The 23,634-nt window shown below is 44.4% G+C and overlaps 1 protein-coding gene across 2 annotated transcripts in view; it reads right to left on the bottom strand.

Annotated features, from left to right (window-relative positions):
- ERP44 (endoplasmic reticulum protein 44) overlaps nucleotides 1-23,634 on the bottom strand; it is a 380,772-nt gene that overhangs the window by 264,040 nt on the left and 93,098 nt on the right. For both annotated transcript variants that reach the window (XM_069730447.1, XM_069730448.1), the window contains exon 3: nucleotides 1,865-1,904. In XM_069730447.1, coding sequence (XP_069586548.1) covers nucleotides 1,865-1,904 — 40 coding nt within the window. The remainder of the gene's footprint in view (nucleotides 1-1,864; nucleotides 1,905-23,634) is intronic.

Below are 23,634 nucleotides of genomic sequence, written 5' to 3'. Positions count from 1 at the left end.
ACAGCGGCAGGGCACCCTCGGGGCTGAAGCGCAGTAATCCGGGTACTAGGAGCCTGAGGCTTTCGTGGACTCTAGGACACGGAGCAGAACCAGAGGGCACTACACTATACGTCACCTGCCCGCACCACGCCTGAGACGCAGCAGCACCTGAGGAGCCCGGGGCATCTGAGAGTCCCTGTAAAAAGGCTCAAGCTGCCCGTCGTGCAGGTACCTGTTCCAGGACAGGGGGAAACTGGAGGACCTTGAAAGAAACTTAAAGCAGCAGGGACCTCACTTAGAAAGGCTCATGGACCTCAACTGGGAAAAGAGAAAAGAGAACTCTAATTTGCCTCCGAGTCAGCCGGACCACCTGGTACCCTGGACTGTGGCCTGTCACCCACAAGTAAACCAGGTAAAGACTTATCACTTGTCTCCTCCATTTATTCACCGGCTACACCATCTACGCCACACACCATAGGACCCCTGGGGACCTCGCTTTACCTGTGGGATGTGTAACATCTGGGCTGCCGCAACATCCTCCAGGGGACCCCTTTAATGCGGCGTCGGTCCCACTACTGACCGAACTCCACAGGTGGCATCACAACAAACTCTGAACATTTAACCTCCTTTAAAGGGAACCTGTCACCCCGTTTTTCCAAGAAGAGCTAAAAATAGCGTTAGGGGCAGAGCTGGGCTTTACATTAGTGTATTTTGGAGCCTTTATTCCCCACCTATGCTGTCGAAATACCTTTGTAAAGTCGCCGTTTTTGGCTGTCACTCACGCTGGTCAGGTCATATAAGTGTGGTGACAGCGCTGTTTCTCCCCCAGATCTCCGTTGGTGGCGTAGTGGTGTGCGCATGTCCAAGTGGCGAATCCACTGCGCAGCTTCAAGGAAAATAGCGCGATCTGCGCTATTCAGCCGTTTATCGGTGGGCGCGGCCATCTTTGTGAGGCCGCGCGTGCGCAGATGGTTCTTCTCGGCTTCCCGGGGCTTCAGGAAAATGGCCACGGGATGCCGCGCGTGCGCAGATGGCGATCTCGACGGCCATTTTCCTGAAGCCGAGTTCGCATCTCGGCTGCAGGAAAATGGCCGCCGCGATCTCCATCTGCGCACGCGCGGCATCCAGCGGCCATTTTCCTGAAGCCCCGAGAAGCCGAGAAGAACCATCTGTGCACGCGCGGCCTCACAAAGATGGCCGCGCCCACCGATAAACAACTGAATAGCGCACATTGCGCTATTTTCCTTGAAGCTGCGCAGTGGATTCGCCACTTGGACATGCGCACACCACTACGCCACCAACGGAGATCTGGGGGAGAAAGAGCGCTGTCACCACGCCCATATGACCTGACCAGCGTGAGTGACAGCCCAAAACGGCGACTTTACAAAGGTATTTCGGCAGCATAGGTGGGGAATAAAGGCTCCAAAACACACTAATGTAAAGCCCAGCTCTGCCCCTATTTAACGCTATTTTTAGCTCTTCTTGAAAAAAAGGGGTGACAGGTTCCCTTTAACGTTGTTGCCCAGGGCCACAGACCAGGTCGCAGCCACCGTGACATCCCCCTTTGCAACCAGACCTGGTACCGAGTACCCTACTGCCCTGTGGGCGCGTCACCAGGATCACACATGCGAGAAACTCAGACTAGTCTCGCATCTTAATACTACTCAATCATGTTATAAACACTATGGCTATATTTATTTTTGGAATATTCCTTTCCACATTTTCTTTTATTATATAATCTGACACACACGTGTTGAAGTTTCTACATCTGCAGGAATCCATACACATGCCCCTGGAAACAGCCAAAGTTATTTAATCATTTTTATACTTCGTGTATCATAATATGTAAATATAGAATAAGGGGAAAAAATAGAAAGAAACATACCAGTCAGCATAAAAATTAACTAAAGCGACGTCTGCATTACCTGTAACAAGAAAGAAAAATAGTGGTTTATAAAAAAAACAACAAATGTTACACAGCAACTAAAAGCTACTCACCTGCTTAAAACGCTACAAACTATCAATCTCATAATCTGGCTGTGATGTACAATAACAAATTATATTGTGGTACCAGAAAAATCGATGTGAATACTTTTCTGCCCAATGATGACAAAAGTATTCTCGGAGTGATACCTTTATTGGCTAACCAGAATATAATATGTTTGCAAGCTTTCAGAGCACACAGGCAGGATTACAAATACTTTATATACTCGAGTATAAGCCGAGGCACCTAATTTTGCCACGGAAAACTGGGTAAGTTTATTGACTCGAGTATAAGCCAGGTATGCATTGTCCCATCATCCCTGTCCTGCTCTGTGGGGCTCCCCCGGTTCCTTCGTTGTATGAGTGGCTCCCGCTTCCTCCCCCATTATATGCGTGGCTCCCCCATCCTCCTGCGTCATATGCGTGGCTCTCCCGGTCCCCTCGTTGTATGCATGGTCCCGCGTCTTCCCCTGTCATATGCGTGGCTCCCCTGTCCTCCCTATCCCCTCCTGGCATGGTCCTGCACGTCCCTGCATCCAGCAGCTCTCCTCTCCTGAGCGGTCGCGTGGTACCGCTCATTAAGGCAATGAATATGCGCTCCACGCCTATGGGAGTGGAGATGCGTACACATTCATTACCTTAATGAGCGGTACCACGTGACAGCTCAGCACAGGAAGAGCTGCTGCGCCAGGACAACGGAAATGCAGGGACGTTCAGCGACGGACCAAGAAGGGCGAGTATGTCGTCACTGCCATATGATGTTTTAATGAGATTCATTACTGAAAATTTATGAAGGGACTGGATGCCTTTCTCGAAAAGTATAATGTTACAGGTTATTTACACTAGATTCCTTGATAGGGTGTTGATCCAGGAAACTAGTCTGATTGCCGTGTGTGGAGCCAGGAAGGAATTTTTTTTTCCCCAATGTGGAGCTTACTCTTTGCCACATGGGTTTTTTTTGCCTTCCTCTGGATCAACAGGTTAGGGCATGTTAGGATAGGATATGGGTTGAACTAGATGGACCTATAGTCTTCCTTCAACCTTAAAAACTATGTTACACAGACACAATCAGGAAAGAAATGGACACCTGTGGGAAAATATTTCTCTGGAACTGGACAATATATGACAGACTTAGGGCACGTTTCCACGGTCACAGCCGCAGCGTCAAACATGCAGCGTCCAGATGTTACAGCATAGTGGACGGGATTTCATGAAATCCCGTCTCCACTATACATTAAAAAGACGCAGGCGGCAGACCCAGGTGAAAGAACATGCGGCGCATCTTTCCAGAATGCAGAATGTCTGTTTACAATGCAGCGACGCTCCGTCGCCGCACTGTAAATTTACCATAGACTATCATTAGATGTGGTAAAACTGCATCTAACGACTAGTCACATGCACAATAACTCAGCTTACTTCGCATGTCTACTAATTTAATTAAGGTCTTACCTTGTCACAGTGCCGCAAGTCTGCATCAACTGCAGTTCTCGTGATAACTTGGCTTACCACGAGAACTGACCTCTGGTCACCTTAGGCTGGTTCTCACGGTCAGCTGACTGCGAGAGCTAGAGTGTTGGTGATCGCCAGAGAGTCATCTCCGGTGGTCATCTACAAGCTCTGCTATGTCTGGAGGTCAGGTATCCAGATGTAGCAGAGCTGGACTTGTCGTGGGGCACTCATTATTAAGGAATGTTGGTTTATTTTTTTATTTTTCTGAAGATCGATGGCTTCGCTTCCATTACCAGTGTAATAAAGATGGCAAAACTGTGTGGTGTTTTATTTAATTAAAATACTTTACTCTGCATGTGTGTGTGTTTAGCCCTTTACCAACTATAGGATTAGTAATGGTAGAAGTCGTATTGATGCCTCTCCATTACTAAGCCAGCTTAACGTCACCTTACAAAGGTGGCATTAACCCCTTATTACCCCATATGCCACCACTACAGGTCAGTGGGAAGAGAGGCTAAGCGCCGGAATTGGCACAGATGCGCCATTTCTGGGGCGGTTCGGAGCTGGTATTTGCAGCTGGGAGGGGTCCAATATCCATAGTCCCGCTCTAGGCTATGATTATCAGCCCACAGCTGTCAGCGTAGCCTTTCTGGCAATAAATTATAGGGGTACTCTGTTGTGAATTCTGTGGCTGAGTTCACTTCTGTGGTCACAAGTGGTATTGCAGTCTCTGGGCTTCCTCCCTCAGGTGTTTTGGTGAGCTCGTTGGCTGCCTTGCTATTTAGCTCCACCTGAGTCTATCTTCCTTGCTCCTTGTCAATGTTCCAGTGTTGGATCTGAGCTACTGCATCTTTCCTTGGGCCTGCTGCTCTGCTAGATAAGTGCTTCTAGTTTGTTTTCTGTTTTTTCTGTCCAGCTTGCTATTAACTTTTGCTGGAAGCTCTGAGAAGCAAAGGGGTGCACCGCCGTGCTGTTAGTTCGGCACGGTGGGTCTTTTTGCCCCTTTGCGTGGTTTTCGTTTTAGGGTTTTTTGTAGACTGCATAGTTCTCTTTGCTATCCTCGCTCTGTCTAGAATATCGGGCCTCACTTTGCTGAATCTATTTCATTCCTACGTTTGTCTTTTCATCTTGCTAACAGTCATTATATGTGGGGGGCTGCCTATTCCTTTGGGGTATTTCTCTGAGGTAAGTCAGGCTTGTATTTCTATCTTCAGGCTAGTCAGCTCCTCAGGCAGTGCCGAGTTGCATAGGTAGTGATAGGCGCAATCCACTGCTGCTTATAGTTGTGTGAGGATAGATCAGGTACTGCAGTCTACAGAGATTCCACGTCTCAGAGCTCGTCCTATTGTTTTTGGTTATTGCCAGATCTCTGTATGTGCGCTGATTACTGCACGCTGTGTTGCCTGATTGCCAGCCATAACAGTACAAGGAGCCCCCCAATGATTCCCAATAGAGGGAAAAAAGAAATCCTGACATCATTTTTTTTTTCTTAGCTCTGTCTTCAGTCTTTTTTTTCCCCTAGACATTAGAGTGCTTCAGGACACAGCTGTGGACATGGATATTCAGGCTCTGTGCTCCTCAATGGATAATCTCGTTGTAAATGTACAAAAGATTCAAGATACTATTGATCAGAAATCGATGCTAGAACCAAGAATTCCGATTCCTGATTTGTTTTTTGGTGACAGAACTAAGTTCCTGAGCTTCAGAAATAATTGTAAGCTATTTTTGGCCTTGAAACCTCATTCTTCTGGTAATCCTATTCAACAGGTTTTGATTATTATTTCTTTTTTGCGCGGCGACCCACAGGACTGGGCGTTTTCTCTTGCACCAGGAGATTCTGCATTGAGTAATGTTGATGCATTTTTCCAGGCGCTTGGATTGCTTTACGATGAGCCTAATTCAGTGGATCAGGCTGAGAAAAATCTGCTGGCTTTATGCCAGGGTCAGGATGATGTAGAAGTATAATGTCAGAAATTTAGGAAGTGGTCAGTACTCACTCTGTGGAATGAATCTGCACTAGCGGCTTTGTTCAGAAAGGGTCTCTCTGAAGCTCTTAAGGATGTAATGGTGGGATTTCCTATGCCTGCTGGTTTGAATGAGTCTATGTCCTTGGCCATTCAGATCGGTCGTCGCTTGCGCGAGCGTAAATCTGTGCACCATCTGGCGGTATTGTCTGAGAGTAAACCTGAGCCTATGCAGTGCGACAGGACTATGACTAAAGTAGAACGGCAAGAACACAGACGTCTGAACAGACTGTGTTTCTATTGTGGTGATTCTACTCATGCTATTTCTAATTGTCCTAAACGCACTAGGCGGTTCGATAGCTCTGCCGTTATTGGTACTGTACAGTCCAAATTCCTTTTGTCCATTACCTTAATGTGCTCTTTGTCATCGTATTCTGTCATGGCGTTTGTGGATTCAGGCGCTGCCCTGAATCTGATGGATTTGGATTATGCTAAACGTTGTGGATTTTTCTTGGAGCCTTTGCGGTGTCCTATTCCGTTGAGAGGAATTGATGCTACACCTTTGGCCAAGAATAAGCCTCAGTACTGGGCCCAGCTGACCATGTGCATTGCTCCTGCACATCAGGAAGTTATTCGCTTTCTGGTACTGCATAATTTGCATGATGTGGTCGTGTTGGGGTTGCCATGGCTACAAACCCATAATCCAGTATTGGATTGGAACTCTATGTCAGTAACCAGCTGGGGTTGTCAGGAAGTACATGGTGATGTTCCATTTTTGTCTATTTCGTCATCGATTCCTTCTGACATCCCAGAGTTCTTGTCGGACTTTCAGGATGTATTTGAAGAGTCCAAGTCTGATGCCCTACCTCCGCATAGGAATTGTGATTGTGCTATCGATTTGATTCCTGGTAGTAAATTCCCTAAGGGTCGTTTATTTAATTTGTCCGTACCTGAACACACCGCTATGCGCAGTTATGTGAAGGAGTCCCTGGAGAAGGGACATATTCGCCCATCGTCGTCACCATTGGGAGCAGGGTTCTTTTTTGTAGCCAAGAAGGATGGTTCGCTAAGACCGTGTATTGATTACCGCCTTCTTAATAAGATCACTGTTAAGTTTCAGTATCCCTTGCCATTGATTTCTGACTTGTTTGCTCGGATTAAGGGGGCTAGTTGGTTTACTAAGATTGATCTTCGTGGTGCGTATAATCTGGTGAGAATCAGGCAGGGAATGAATGGAAAACGGCATTTAATACGCCCGAGGGTCATTTTGAGTATCTGGTGATGCCGTTCGGACTTGCCAATGCTCCATCTGTTTTTCAGTCTTTTATGCATGACATTTTCCGTGAGTATCTGGATAAATTCTTGATTGTTTACTTGGATGACATTTTGATCTTCTCAGATGATTGGGAGTCTCATGTGAAGCAAGTCAGAATGGTTTTCCAGGTACTGCGTGCTAATTCCTTGTTCGTGAAGGGATCAAAGTGTCTCTTCGGTGTGCAGAAAGTTTCATTTTTGGGGTTCATCTTTTCCCCTTCTACTATCGAGATGGATCCGGTTAAGTTTCAGGCCATCCAGGATTGGACTCAGCCGACATCTCTAAAAAGTCTGCAGAAATTCCTGGGCTTTGCTAATTTTTATCGTCGCTTCATCTGTAATTTTTCTAGCATTGCCAGACCATTGACCGATTTGACCAAGAAGGGTGCTGATTTGGTTAATTGGTCTTCTGCTGCCGTGGAAGCTTTTCAGGAGTTGAAGCGTCGTTTTTGCTGTGCCCCTGTGTTGTGTCAACCTGATGTTTCTCTTCCGTTCCAGGTCGAGGTTGATGCTTCTGAGATTGGTGCAGGGGCGGTTTTGTCACAGAGAGGTTCTGGTTGCTCAGTGTTCAAACCATGTGCTTTCTTTTCCAGGAAATTTTCTGCTGCTGAGCGTAATTATGATGTGGGCAACCGAGAGTTGCTGGCCATGAAGTGGGCATTCGAGGAGTGGCGTCATTGGCTTGAGGGTGCTAAGCATCGCGTGGTGGTTTTGACTGATCATAAGAACCTTACTTATCTTGAGTCTGCCAAGCGCTTGAATCCTAGACAGGCCCGTTGGTCGTTATTTTTTGCTCGTTTTGATTTTGTGATTTCATACCTTCCGGGCTCTAAAAATGTGAAGGCGGATGCTCTGTCTAGGAGTTTTGTGCCCGACTCTCCGGGGTTATCTGAGCCGGCGAGTATCCTCAAGGAAGGAGTCATTGTGTCTGCCATCTCCCCTGATTTGCGGAGAGTGTTGCAGAAATTTCAGGCTAATAAACCTGATCGTTGTCCGGCCGAGAAACTGTTCGTCCCTGATAGGTGGACTAGTAAAGTTATCTCTGAACTTCATTGTTCGGTGCTGGCCGGTCATCCAGGAATCTTTGGTACCAGGGAGTTGGTTGCTAGATCCTTCTGGTGGCCGTCTCTGTCGCGGGATGTGCGTGCTTTTGTGCAGTCCTGTGGAATTTGTGCTAGGGCTAAGCCCTGCTGTTCACGTGCCAGTGGGTTGCTTTTGCCCTTGCCGGTCCCGAAGAGGCCTTGGACACATATTTCGATGGATTTCATTTCTGACCTTCCCGTTTCTCAAAAAATGTCGGTCATTTGGGTGGTCTGTGATCGCTTTTCTAAAATGGTCCATCTGGTGCCCTTGGTTAAATTGCCTTCCTCCTCTGATTTGGTGCCTTTGTTCTTCCAGCATGTGGTTCGTTTACATGGCATTCCTGAGAATATTGTTTCTGACAGAGGTTCCCAGTTTGTCTCGAGGTTCTGGCGAGCCTTTTGTGGTAGGATGGGCATTGACCTATCTTTCTCCTCGGCCTTCCATCCTCAGACTAATGGCCAGACCGAACGAACCAATCAGACCTTGGAAACATATCTGAGATGTTTTGTTTCCGCTGACCAGGATGATTGGGTGTCATTTTTGCCGTTGGCTGAGTTCGCCCTTAATAATCGGGCCAGCTCGGCTACCTTGGTCTCTCCATTTTTCTGCAATTCTGGGTTCCATCCTCATTTCTCTTCAGGACAGGTTGAGTCTTCGGACTGTCCTGGTGTGGATTCTGTGGTGGACAGGTTGCAGCAGATCTGGACTCAGGTAGTGGACAATTTGACCTTGTCCCAGGAGAAGGCTCAGCTTTTCGCTAATCGCAGACGCCGTGTGGGACCCCGACTTCGTGTTGGGGATCTGGTTTGGTTATCTTCTCGTCATATTCCTATGAAGGTTTCCTCTCCTAAATTTAAACCTCGTTTTATTGGTCCGTATAGGATTTCTGAGATTCTCAATCCGGTGTCTTTTCGTCTGATCCTCCCAGACTCCTTTTCCATACATAATGTATTCCATAGGTCGTTGTTGAGGAGATACGTGGCACCTATGGTTCCATCTGTGGAGCCTCCTGCCCCTGTTTTGGTGGAGGGGGAATTGGAGTATATTGTGGAGAAGATTTTGGATTCTCGTGTCTCTAGACGGAAACTCCAGTATCTGGTCAAATGGAAGGGTTATGCTCAGGAAGATAATTCCTGGGTTTTTGCCTCTGATGTCCATGCCCCAGATCTTGTTCGTGCCTTTCATGTGGCTCATCCTGGTCGGCCTGGGGGTTCTGGTGAGGGTTCGGTGACCCCTCCTCAAGGGGGGGTACTGTTGTGAATTCTGTGGCTGAGTTCACTTCTGTGGTCACAAGTGGTATTGCAGTCTCTGGGCTTCCTCCCTCAGGTGTTTTGGTGAGCTCGTTGGCTGCCTTGCTATTTAGCTCCACCTGAGTCTATCTTCCTTGCTCCTTGTCAATGTTCCAGTGTTGGATCTGAGCTACTGCATCTTTCCTTGGGCCTGCTGCTCTGCTAGATAAGTGCTTCTAGTTTGTTTTCTGTTTTTTCTGTCCAGCTTGCTATTAACTTTTGCTGGAAGCTCTGAGAAGCAAAGGGGTGCACCGCCGTGCTGTTAGTTCGGCACGGTGGGTCTTTTTGCCCCTTTGCGTGGTTTTCGTTTTAGGGTTTTTTGTAGACTGCATAGTTCTCTTTGCTATCCTCGCTCTGTCTAGAATATCGGGCCTCACTTTGCTGAATCTATTTCATTCCTACGTTTGTCTTTTCATCTTGCTAACAGTCATTATATGTGGGGGGCTGCCTATTCCTTTGGGGTATTTCTCTGAGGTAAGTCAGGCTTGTATTTCTATCTTCAGGCTAGTCAGCTCCTCAGGCAGTGCCGAGTTGCATAGGTAGTGATAGGCGCAATCCACTGCTGCTTATAGTTGTGTGAGGATAGATCAGGTACTGCAGTCTACAGAGATTCCACGTCTCAGAGCTCGTCCTATTGTTTTTGGTTATTGCCAGATCTCTGTATGTGCGCTGATTACTGCACGCTGTGTTGCCTGATTGCCAGCCATAACAGGACTCCACGTCATTTTTTTTATTTGGGGGGGGGGGGTTCCCCTATTTTAATAGCCAGTAAAGGATAAATATACAGCTGTGGGCTGATATTTATAGCCTGGGAAGCTCCATGGGTATTAACCCCTTCCCGGGCTCGGTGTGTGTGTGTGTACGTGTGTGTGTGTGTGTGTGTGTGTACGTGTGTGTGTGTACGTACGTGTGTGTGTGTGTGTACGTGTGTGTGTACGTGTGTGTGTGTACGTACGTGTGTGTGTGTGTGTACGTGTGTGTGTACGTGTGTGTGTACGTACGTGTGTGTGTGTGTGTGTACGTGTGTGTGTGTGTACGTACGTGTGTGTGTACGTGTGTGTGTACGTACGTGTGTGTACGTGTGTGTGTGTGTGTACGTGTGTGTGTACGTGTGTGTGTGTGTGTGTACGTGTGTACGTGTGTGTGTGTGTACGTGTGTACGTGTGTGTGTACGTGTGTGTGTGTGTACGTGTGTGTGTGTGTACGTGTGTGTGTGTACGTGTGTGTGTACGTGTGTGTGTACGTGTGTGTGTGTACGTGTACGTGTGTGTGTACGTGTACGTGTGTGTGTACGTGTGTGTGTGTAAGTGTGTGTGTACGTGTGTGTACGTGTGTGTGTACGTGTGTGTGTACGTGTGTGTACGTGTGTGTGTACGTGTGTGTACGTGTGTGTGTACGTGTGTGTGTGTACGTGTGTGTGTGTACGTGTGTGTGTGTACGTGTGTGTGTGTGTACGTGTGTGTGTGTACGTGTGTGTGTGTGTACGTGTGTGTGTGTACGTGTGTGTGTGTACGTGTGTGTGTACGTGTGTGTGTGTGTGTACGTGTGTGTGTACGTGTGTGTGTGTACGTGTGTGTGTGTACGTGTGTGTGTGTGTGTATGTACGTGTGTGTGTACGTGTGTGTGTACGTGTGTGTGTGTGTACGTGTGTGTACGTGTGTGTGTGTACGTGTGTGTGTGTGTACGTGTGTACGTGTGTGTACGTGTGTACGTGTGTGTACGTGTGTACGTGTGTGTGTGTACGTGTGTGTGTGTACGTGTGTGTACGTGTGTGTGTGTACGTGTGTGTGTACGTGTGTGTGTGTGTACGTGTGTGTGTGTGTACGTGTGTGTGTGTACGTGTGTGTGTGTGTATGTGTACGTGTGTGTGTGTACGTGTGTGTGTGTGTACGTGTGTGTGTGTGTGTACGCGTGTGTGTGTACGCGTGTGTGTGTACGCGTGTGTGTGTACGCGTGTGTGTGTACGCGTGTGTGTGTGTCTTTATTTAAGGCCAAGGTTGCACATGCGAGAAACTCAGACAGTCTCGCATCTTAATACCCAGCACTGCCACCATCACTCGGGAGCAGAGTGTGAGGCTGCATAGAAATATATGCAGCCGCGCGCTCGGCACCCGAGTGCCGGGAGCAGTGCTGGGTATTAAGATGCGAGACTCGTCCGAGTTTCTCGTATGTGTGATCCCGGTCTAACTCTTTATGTACCATTTTATTACTAAATATCGGGCTTGGTTATCTAATATATAAAGCTGAATGTGTGTATGTGTGTGTGTGTATGTATGTCCGGGATTGGCATCTGCACCGTCGCAGCTACAGCCACAAAATTTTGCACAGTCACACGTCTGGAACCCGAGAGCGTCATAGGCTATGTTGTGAGGTGAAATTTTAACCCCGCCCGTTCCAATTCACCAAACAATTTTGCCCCTATCTACATAATGGGGAAAAAGTGAAAGGAAAAGTGTTGGAGGCGTCGCAGCTACAGCAACAAAATTTTGCACAGTCACACGTCTGGACCCCGAGAGCGTCATAGGCTATGTTGTGAGGTGAAATTTTAACCCCGCGCTTTCCAATTCACCAAACAATTTTGCCCCTATCTACATAATGGGGAAAAGTGAAAGGAAAAGTGTTGGCGGCAAATTGACAGCTGCCAGATGTGAACAAGGGGGACTTAAAGAGTGAGAGCGAGGTGGGGCCCCGACATGGGATACTCACCACACACGGGGATATGAACACACACACAAAATGTGCCACACACTACCACGTGCTTGAACACATATTACCCTCAGCACACATTTCACCACACATACACCAACCTCGCCACATAAAAGTCGAAACACAAAAGTCGCTGCTCAGAACTCGCCACCCGCACAACTTGCCACATGCAAAAACTAGGCTCACGCAAAACTCGCCACAAGTGCAAAACTCACCTCATGGAAACCTCGCCACACGCAAAACTTGCACACGCGGAAAAATTGCCACATGCACAAAAGTTGCAACACATGCAAAAGTTGCCTCACCCAAAACTTGCACATACTCAAAAGGCACCACACAAAACTCGCCATGCACAAAACTCGCCATGCGCAAAACTCGCCATGCGCAAAACTTGCTGCACACAACTTGCTACACTAACCTGTCACATGCAACTCGACACACAAAAAGTTGCTACACGCATGTCGCCACACAAAACTCATCTCACAAAAGTCGCTACATGCATGTCGCCACACGCAACTCAACACACAACTTGACATATGAAACTCGCCCTAAAACACACAAGAGTCTGGTATTATCCTTCAAAAATAAAAATCTGATTAATAAGCAGACAAACTACAAGAGCAACAAATGTACCATATAGGAAATACGGCAGCTGTCAGTCACATGACCTGTCTATTATGTGTATGTGTGAGCTAATATATACTGCCAGGGGGAGGGCTTCCTGTTGGCTGGGGATTTATCAGGCTGCCAATTTAGCTTACAAATACTGAGGTAAAAATACTGAGCAAATAACGTGTGAACAAGGTCTAATACAGGAGGAGATGACACACAGGTATATACTATATACAGGGGAGATGACACACAGATATATACTATCTACAGGAGAGATGACACACAGGTATATACTATATAGAGGAGGAGATGACATACAGGTACATATATATACAGGAGGAGATGACATACAGGTATATACTATATACAGGAGGAGATGACACAGGTATATACTATATACAAGAGCAGATGACCTACAGGTATATACTATATACAGGAGGAGATGACATACAGGTATATGCTATATATAGAAGATGACATGCAGGTATATACTATATACAGGAGGAGATGACACAGGTATATACTATATACAGGAGCAGATGACCTACAGGTATATACTATATACAGGAGGAGATGACATACAGGTATATGCTATATATAGAAGATGACATGCAGGTATATACTATATACAGGACGAGATGACACAGATATATACTATATACAGGGAAGATGACAGGTATTTACTATATACAGGAGGAGATGACATACAGGTATATACTATATATAGAAGGAGATGACATTCAGGTATATACTATATATAGGGGAGATGACACAGCAGGTATACTATATACAGGGGAGATGACATACAGGTATATACTATATCAGGAGATGACATACAGATGTATACTATATATAAGGGAGATGACAAACATGTATATACTGAGGTGATGAGGTGAAAATGAGAGGTGTGAGGTGAAAATTAAAAGGTGTGAGTGCAAAATGAGAGAAGTGAGGAAAAATAGTGGAGTGATCAGAAAATGACAGATGTGATGTTGAAATGACAAGTGTTAGGGGGGAATGAGAGGAGTGAGGGAGAAAATGAGAGATGTGAGGGGGAAAATGAAAGATGTGATTGGGAAAATGAGAGGCGTGATGGGAAAATAAGAGACGTGAGGTGCTATAACTAACCACAGATATTTACTATGCCCAGGCAATGCCGGGCTCTTCAGCTAGTATAATATATATATATATATATATATATATATATATATATATATATATATATATATATATATATATATATATATATATATATATATATATAATCTATCAATCATCTATCGTATCTTTCTATTATCGATATATCCATCGATAGATAGGTATATCTATTGACGATATATCTATCTAGCTACCTATAGATATATAGATCGATATATTGATAGATATATCAGAAGATAATAGATAGATAATAGATAGATATAGCTATACATAGAAAGATAGATCTATCGTATCTATTTTTAGCTATATCTATCTATTACACTGGTCTACAAAAAAAAATAAAAAAAATCTGGCACGGACTTTAAGAACAGTTTTAGACTAATTTGAGGGTGCCGAATTCAAATCTGATCTTATAATTTCTCTATCACATCACGTTTTTGCGCTATGGGTATATAGCCCATTTTCATGAATTCCATGATAAATATAAGTAGTGTATGAAAAGTGCCGGTTTATACGGTTCACTAAGGTAAATTTAGTTTTCTTTTAGTCTCCCAATAAATGTGAGAATATCTTTGTTTTCTTTGAACATGCATAATCCCCATTTGTTTTCTGTGCTACTGGGACAGTAGAGCTACAGCTGAGTATTGGGTGAAAACTGAATTGCCTCAGCCACATAGTTTGGCATCTGCCGATAAGAATGTCATCCATGATCCTCTAGTGGATAGGAAGGACATTGTCTTTCCTCCCTTGCACATAAACTTGGATTGATGAAGCAGTTTGTCAAAGCTCTCAATCAAAGTGGAGAATGCTTTAACCATATATGTTCAACTTTTCCTGGTCTTAGTGAAGAGAAGAAAAAGGCTGGAATATTTGATGGACCTCAAATAAGAACACTTATGAGAGACCCAAATGTTACCACATCAGTGAATGAGACAGAAGAAAGAGCTTGGAATGCAGTTTATAATGTGGTGCAGAATTTTCTAGGGAATAAAAAAGCAGACAACTATGAAGAGATTGTGGAAGAGCTACTGAGGAGTCTGCGAAATCTTGGATGTAGAATGAGTATCAAGATTCACTATTTACACAGCCATTTGGACTTTTTTCCAGGGAACCTTGGGGATGTGAGCGAGGGAAAAGTGGAGCGTTTTCATCAGGACATTAAAACAATGGAAAAACGGTATCAAGGCCGGTGGGACTCGCATATGATGGCTGACTATTGCTGGAGCTTGATGAGAGACTTACCCAGAAGCTGTACATCACAGATCAGCCAAGAAAAGAAAGTTCAAATAACTGCCATTTGTCATTCATCTGTGTGCCATATATATGTGTTTTTATATTTTGTAGTTTAACTCTGTAAGTATATTTGATTTGCTTTGAAATCTTTGTTATTGCTTGATTAAAAATATACAAAATGTAGTACCGAAAATCATGTGTTTTTGTTATAAAACATTAGGTGTAATTTTCATCAAAAATTTAAAATATCTCGAAATCCTGACGCGATAGCCAAAAACGGAGTTCATATTCGTAATCAGCAGCTAAAATTGACTTAAAATGTGTTTTAAAACCTTTTGCCAGAAAAATTGCGTTGACCAGTGTTATCTATCTATCACTATCTATAGATGGATCTGTGTGTGTATTCTTCAATTGAGTATGTAAAAGAAGAGGTTGGGCAAGGAAATTACATTACAATTCATTTTTTCTTTTTTTGCATATCTTTATTTAGCTTAAAAAAAAAAAAAAAAAACACAATTCCGCATGAAAAATGCATTACATTTCACCTGCGTCAAATCCTGAGCAAATACAGAGCCATTCCTGACCGTGGAAACATACCCTTAAAGGTCTTAATACTAAAAGGTCATTTTAAAGGGAACCTGTCACCTGAATTTGGCGGGACTGGTTTTGGGTCATATGGGCGGAGTTTTCGGGTGTTTGATTCACCCTTTCCTTACCCGCTGGCTGCATGCTGGCTGCAATATTGGATTGAAGTTCATTCTCTGTCCTCCATAGTACACGCCTGCACAAGGCAAGATTGCTTTGCGCAGGCGTGTACTATGGAGGACAGAGAATGAACTTCAATCCAATATTGCAGCCAGCATGCAGCCAGCGGGTAAGGAAAGGGTGAATCAAACACCTGAAAACTCCGCCCATATGACCCAAAACCAGTCCCGCCAAATTCAGGTGACAGAGTCCCTTTAAGGATAATGGAACAGCGAATATAAAAATCGTAGAGTAGGACTGCCCCAAGAGAATGCCGTGAAGTGGCGGGGTGGCTCAAAGAATTGATAAATTGTTTGCCAAATGTCTCATTTTGATATACAGTCAGAAATTAATATGTGCACGTGCACCTTTAGTACTCCGTTCTGACCACAAGCAGCGCTGGCTTCTCCCCTTTTGTTCTCATTTTAAGGATAACAGAGAAAAAAACAACTGGGAATTCAAACTGATAAAGATGTTCAATTCTTTGACACTATGACTCAATTTAACACCTGTATTTATGACTCACTATATGGATACAATTCACACCTCCACCAGATGCACTCCAGATAATTAAGGACACCTCTCCATTTGTAACAAAATGCCTACCGTATATACTCGAGTATAAGCCGAGATTTTCAGCCCATTTTCGGGGGGCTGAAAGTCCCCCTCTTGGCTTATACTCGAGTCATACCCAGGGGTCGGCAGGGGAGGGGGAGCGGGGACTGTCTAATTATACTCACCTACTCCTGCTGCAGGTCCCTGCTTCTTCCTGTACTGAGCGGTCATATGGTACCGCTCATTACAGTAATGAATATGCGGCTCCACCTCCCCATATGTGGGGGGGGAACTACTGTTTGGGCGCACGACAGGGCTCGGAAGGGAAGGAGCGCCATTTGACTTTTTCAACGAAAAATTGGCTCCAATCTTTAGTGGACACCATGTCGCGTTTGGAGAGCCCCTGTGTGCCTAAACATTGGAGCTCCCCCACAAGTGACCCCATTTTGGAAACTAGACCCTAGCTTATCTAGATGCATAGTGAGCACTTTGAACCCCCAGGTGCTTCACAAATTGATCCGTAAAAATGAAAAAGTACTTTTTTTTTTTTCACAAATTAATTTTCGCCGCAATTTGTTCATTTTCACATGGGTAACAGGATAAAATGGATCCTAAAATGTGTTGGGCGATTTCTCCTGAGTACATCGATACCTTATATGTGGTCACAAACCACTGTTTGTGCACACGGCAAGGCTCGGAAGGGAAGGAGCGCCATTTGACTTTTAAATGAAAAATTAACTCCAATCATTAGCGGACACCATGTCACATTTGCAGAGTACCTGTGTGCCTAAACATTGGAGCTCCCCTACATGTGACCCCATTTTGGAAACTAGACCTCCCATGGAACTAATCTAGATGTGCGGTGACCACTTTAAACCCTCAAGTGCTTCACAGAAGTTTATAACGCAGAGCCGTGAAAATAAAAAAAATCATTTTTCTTTCCTCAAAAATGTTTTAGCAAGCAATTTTTTATTTTCACAAGGGTAACAGGAAAAATTGAACCCCAATTATTGTTGCCCAGTTTGCACTGAGTACACGGATATCCCATATGTGGGGGTAAACCACTGTTTGGGCACACGTTGGGGCTCGGAAGGGAAGTAGTGACTTTTGAAATGCAGACTTTGATGGAATGGTCTGCGGGCGTCACGTTGCGTTTGCAGAGCCCCTGGTGTGCCTAAACAGTAGAAACCCCCCACAAGTGACCCCATTTTGGAAACTAGACCCCCCCAAAGAACTTATCTAGTTATGTGGTGAACACTTTGAACCCCCAAGTGCTTCACAGAAGTTTACAACGCAGAGCCGTGAAAATAAAAAAAATCATTTTTCTTTCCTCATAAATGATGTTTTAGCAAGCAATTTTTTATTTTCACAAGGGTAACAGGAGAAACTGGACCCCAAAAGTTGTTGCCGAGTTTGTCCTGAGTACACTGATACCCTATATGTGGTGGTAAACCACTGTTTGGGCACACGTCGGGGCTCGGAAGGGAAGGAGCACCATTTGATTTTTTGAATGCAAGATTGACTGGAATCAATGGTGGTGCCATGTTGCGTTTGGAAACCCTTGATATATATATATATTTTTCCTTTATTTTATTATTGTCCCTACCTTTGGGGGGTGATGGGGGGGGGAATTTATTATTTTGAGCGCTGTGACAGAACCTATCACAGCGATCAAAATGTACCTGTAACGAATCTGCTGGCCGATTCGGCAAGCGCACTGCGCATGCGCCCGCCATTTTGGAAGATGGTGGCGCCCATGGAACAGGCGGACGGACACCGGGAGGGACACAGGAGGTCGGTAAGAATGAGGGGGGGATCGGAGAGCGGGGGGAGATCGGACTGCGGGGGGAGCGGACAAGAGGACGGAGGGGAGCGGAGGACACTAGATGACAGGATGGAGGAGAGCAGATCGGTGGTGGTGGCGGGGGGCAGATCGCGATCTCCAGCCATTGGCTGATGCTATTGCAGCATCGGCCTTGGCTGGATTGTAATATTTCACCAATTGTTATTGGTGAAATATTACTATCGCTCTGATTGAAAGTGAAACGTCATTTTTAACAGCCAGAGCGATCGTAGCCTCGGGGGGGGGCGAAGCCACCCCCCCCTCCCGGGCTCAAGTACAACTCCCCCTGACCCTGCAGGTCGGGTGAAATTACAGTTAACCCTTTCACCCGGACTGCAGGAGCGCGATCTGACCATGACGCATATGCTGCATCACAGGTCGGATAAGCACAGGTTTTCATGATGCATATGGCACGTCAAAGGTCGGGAGGGGGTTAATTCCCAAGGACGGAATAGTACGTCCAGACCGATCACGGCCGCGTGTCAGCTGACTATCGCAGCTGACATCCGGCACTATGTGCCAGGAGCGGTCACGGACCGCCCCCGTCACATTAACCCCCGGCACACTGCGATCAAACATGATTGCAGTGTTCCGGCGGTATAGGGAAGCATCGCGCAGGGAGGGGGCTCCCTGCGGGCTTCCCTGAGACCCCCGAAGCAAAGCGATATGATCGCGTTGCTGCAAGCGTCTCTTACCTCCTCCTCCCTGCAGCAGGCCCGGATCCAAGATGGCCACGGCATTCGGGTCCTGCAGGGAGGTGGCTTCACAGCGCCTGCTTAGAGCAGACGTCGGGAAGCCTCACTGCTGTGTGCATGTCAGATCGCTGATCGGACACAGTGCACAGCAAAGTGTCAGATCCCCTGGGGCAATGTTATAATGTAAAAAAAAAAATATTCACATGTGTAAAAAAATAAAAATAGAAAAAAAATATAATTCTAAAAAAAATTCCTAAAAAAAAATATATATATTGTTCCTATAAATACATTTCTTTATCTAAATAAAAAAACAATAAAAGTACACATATTTAGTATTGCCGCATCCGTAACGACCCAACCTATAAAACTGTCCCACTAGTTAACCCCTTCAGTGAACACCGTAAAAAAAAAAAACCGAGGCAAAACACACTTTATTATCATATTGCCAAACAAAAAGTGGAATAACACGCGATCAAAAAGATGGATATAAATAACCATAGTACCGCTAAAAACGTCATCTTGTCCCGCAAAAAATGAGCCGCCATACAGCATCAAAGAAAAAATTAAAAAGTTATAGTCCTCAGAATAAAGCGATGCAAAAATAATTATTTTTTCTATAAAATAGTTTTTATCGTATTAAAGCGCCAAAACATAAAAAAAGATATAAATGAGGTATCGCTGTAATCGTACTGACCCGAAGAATAAAACTGCTTTATCCATTTTACCAAAAGCGGAACGGTATAAACGTTTCCCCCAAAAGAAATTCATGAATAGCTGGTTTTTGGTCATTCTGCCTCACAAAAATCGGAATAAAAAGCGATCAAAAAATGTCACGTGCCCGAAAATGTTACCAATAAAAACGTCAACTCGTCCCGCAAAAAAACAAGACCTCACATGACTCTCTGGACCCAAATATGGAAAAATTATAGCTCTCAAAATGTGGTAACGCAAAAAATATTTTTTGCAATAAAAAGCGTCTTTTAGTGTGTGACGGCTGCCAATCATAAAAATCCGCTAGAAAACCTGCTATAAATAGTAAATCAAACCCCCCTTCATCACCCCCTTAGTTAGGGAAAAATTAAAAAAATGTATTTATTTCCATTTTCCCATTAGGATTAGGGTTGGGGCTAGGGTTAGGGTTGGGGCTAGGGTTTGGATTACATTTACGGTTGGGATTAGGGTTATGGGTGTGTCAGAGTTAGGGGTGTGTCTAGGGTATTTGTAATCTTGCCTGAAGAATGAGTCTCAGTGCTCTGAAAGCTTGCAAACATTTTCTGGTTAGCCAATAAAGGTATTACTCCGAGAATACTTTAGTCATCATTGGGCAGAAAAGTATTCACATTGATAATCTGGCTGCGCATACTTATTTTGTCTTCTGGGAAGAGATTTTCTTCGAATCTTTTGCTTTTCACATGGATACTATTGGGAATGAGGAATATTGGTCTGTCAGGAATGGCTGACATCCTAGCGCAAAACGCACATCATGCGTTTCTGATGGCTGGGCTATAATATTTGCTAACAACATTAAAAGGTACCGTCACACTCAGCGACGCTGCAGCGATATAGACAACGATCCGACCTAAACTAGATCGCTGGAGCGTCACTGTTTAGGTCACTGTAGAGACGTCAAACACAGCAACTCCAGAACGATGCAAGAAAGATCCAGTGACGTAACGGCGACTCACTTCTCGCTCTCGCTGGTTGTTAGCTCCATGTCAAACAGCCGGAGTGTACGGATCCGACACACATGCTCGTTGCTGGCGTCGTTGCTTTTGATGTCAAACATGACGATACACGCCGACCTGGCGACGAAATAAAGTTCTGGACTTCTAGCTCCGACCAGCGATGGCACAGCGGGATCTAGATCGCTGCTGCATGTCAAACACAACGAGATCGCTATCCAGGACGCTGCAACGTCACGGATTGTTGTTGTTCTCTTTGCAAAGTTGCTGAGTGTGACGGTACCTTTACTGTGTTATCTGATTTTACTCAAATGAAAGTTGTCGAATTTAGATGTATAGTCAAATATATTGCTCCCGAATGCTTAATAAAATATTATACATACACACACATACATACATACATATACACAGGGTGGTCCAAAAGTAGGTGGTCAGAATGTGTGATAGGGTTATGAAAGTCAGAAAAAAAACATTTATTTTGATTTACCGTATATACTCGAGTATAAGCCGAGATTTTCAGCCTAAATTTTTGGGCTGAAAGTGCCCCTCTCGGCATATACTCGAGTCAAGGTGGGTGGCAGGGTCGGCGGGTGAGGGCGCTGAGGCATACTTACCTGCTTCCAGCGATCCTGGCGCTCCCCGCCTGTCCCACGGTCTTCGGTGCTGCAGTTCTTCCCCTCTTCAGCGGTCACGTGGGACCGCTCATTAGAGAAATGAATATGCGGCTCCACCTGCCTGATCAGTCAGTGCGGAGAGACGCCAGGACCGGACGCTGAGGAGCTGCAAGCAAGAGGTGAGTATGGCATTTTTTTTTTTTATTGCAGCAGCAGCAGCAGCAGCAACGGCACAGATTTATGTGGAGCATCTATGGGGAAATAATGAACGGTGTAGAGCACTATATGGGGCACAGCTATGGGACAAAAATGAACGGTGCACAGCACTATATGGCACAGCTATGGGGCAATAATGAACGGTGCAGAGCACTATATGGCACAGCTATAGGGCAAAAATGAACGGTGCAGAGCACTATATGGCACAGCTATGGGACAAAAATGAACGGTGCAGAGCACTATATGGCACAGCTATGGGGCAATAATGAACGGTGCAGAGCACTATATGGCACAGCTATGGGGCAATAATGAACGGTGCAGAGCACTATATGGCACAGCTATGGGACAAAAATGAACGGTGCAGAGCACTATATGGCACAGCTATGGGACAAAAATAAACTGTATGGAGCATTATATGTGGCACATTTTTATATAGAGCATCTTATGGACCCATCTTGAACTGTATGGAGCATTATATGGGGCTCCTGATTCAATATGGATATTCAAAAACACTTAACCTACTGATGTCTCAATTAATTTTACTTTTATTGGTATCTATTTTTATTTTTGACATTAACCGGTAGCTGCTGCATTTTCCACCCTAGGCTTATACTCGAGTCAATAAGTTTTCCCAGTTTTTGTGGCAAAATTAGGGGGGTCGGCTTATACTCGAGTATATACGGATATATATAAAATTATATTTACTAACACAAGCATAGCATTGACAATGACATTTTATTTTGAACAATAATACAAAAGCCCTTAGATTTTATCAACGCAGGTGCTCAAACTGTTTTCCATCACAATTTGCACAGCTTTGAAGTCTGCCTCTTACGCTTCAACAAACATTTTTGCACAAGTCTCTTTGGGTATTAATTTCTTGAAATGAATCTCTTATGTAATTTTTCAAATCACTGACACTTTTTGGTTTTCAACTATAAACTTTGTCCTTGAGTACTCCCCAAAAGAAAAAAAAAATCCATTGGGGTCAAGTCTGGTGAACTTGCCGGCCAATCAAGTGAGCCTCTTCAACCAATCAATTTATTAGGAAATGTTCCCAATAGATTTCAGGATTCGCATTATGGAAACTCGTGAAATTCCTATATCTAAAGAGACTCTTCTGGTGGACTTTTTTGGACTCTGAATAAAATGTTTCAGCAACAAGTTGATTATTACTTACTGTACAGGCTGTTTTGGGTGTAACAGTTTTTGGAGCATTAAGGATTGAGCCAGTGGCATCGAATTTGTCACAAATGCGGTAAATGGTTTGTCTCTGTGGCTTGAGTACCAAATATTTCAACCAATTTTCTCTAACTATAACATAATAAAACACACTGGTGCTACACTTATAAATGGCCAAGTGCTGCAGGTATTTAGGCAGAAACTGTGCCCATTCTGCCAAAATTGATAAGCTGAATATAATGCAAATACCGCGCTACAAGTGCCTGGAGTTTAACTACTTACTACTTGTTTCATGAGCCGCTCCCCTACTTGGCCCCTAGCGGTGTTTGTGCACGCCTAAAGGTATATAATGTGGCGTACCGCACAGTGGTTTCTAGTGTGATGCCTATTTGCCTGTTAAAAATGCACTCAAATGACATTCTCCTTCAAATATGGTACTGCAATTATTACGTATCTCACATATGCATACCTTAGTAGGCTTTAAGATGTGTCTCTTACCATGACAGGGTTTAACAGGCGGGAAAATTTTGAAAATTTTGCAATTTTCCAACTTTGAATTTATATGCCCTTAAATCACAGAGATATGTCATGTAAAATAATTAATAAGTAACATTTCCCACATGTCCACTTTACATCAGCACAATTTTGGAACCGAAAATTGTTTTGTTAGGGAGTTCTAAGGGTTAAAAGTTGACCAGCAATTTCTCATTTTTACAACACCAATATTTTTTAGGGACCACATGACATTTGAAGTCATTTTGAGGGGTCTATATGATAGAAAATAACCAAGTGTGACAGCATTCTAAAAACTGCACCCCTCAAGGTGCTCAAAACCACATTCAAGAAGTTTATTAACCCTTCAGGTGTTTTACAGGAATTTTTGGAATGTTTAAAAAAAAATGAACATTTAACTTTTTTTGAAAAAAAATTGACTTCAGCTCCAATTTGTTTTATTTTCCCAAGGGTAAGAGAAGAAATTGGACCCCAAAAGTTGTTGTGCCATTTGTTCTGAGTATGCCGATACCCCACATGTGAGGGTAAACCACTGTTTGGGGGCACGGCAGAGCTCGGAAGGGAAGGAGCGCTGTTTGACTTTTCAATGCAAAATTTACTGGAATTGAGATAGGACGCCATGTTGCGTTTCGAGAGCCACTGATGTGCCTAAACATTGAAACCCCCCATAAGTGACACCATTTTGGAAAGTAGACCCCCTAAGGAACTTATTGTGGTGAGCTTTTTGACCCACCAAGTGCTTCACAGAAGTTTATAATGCAGAGCCGTAAAAATAAAAAATCATATTTTTTCACAAATATGATCTTTTCGCCCCCAATTT

The sequence above is a fragment of the Ranitomeya imitator genome, chromosome 6 (genome assembly GCF_032444005.1).
Source record: "Ranitomeya imitator isolate aRanImi1 chromosome 6, aRanImi1.pri, whole genome shotgun sequence".
Taxonomy (NCBI): domain Eukaryota; kingdom Metazoa; phylum Chordata; class Amphibia; order Anura; family Dendrobatidae; genus Ranitomeya; species Ranitomeya imitator.
This window is presented reverse-complemented; position numbering and strand designations above follow the sequence as displayed.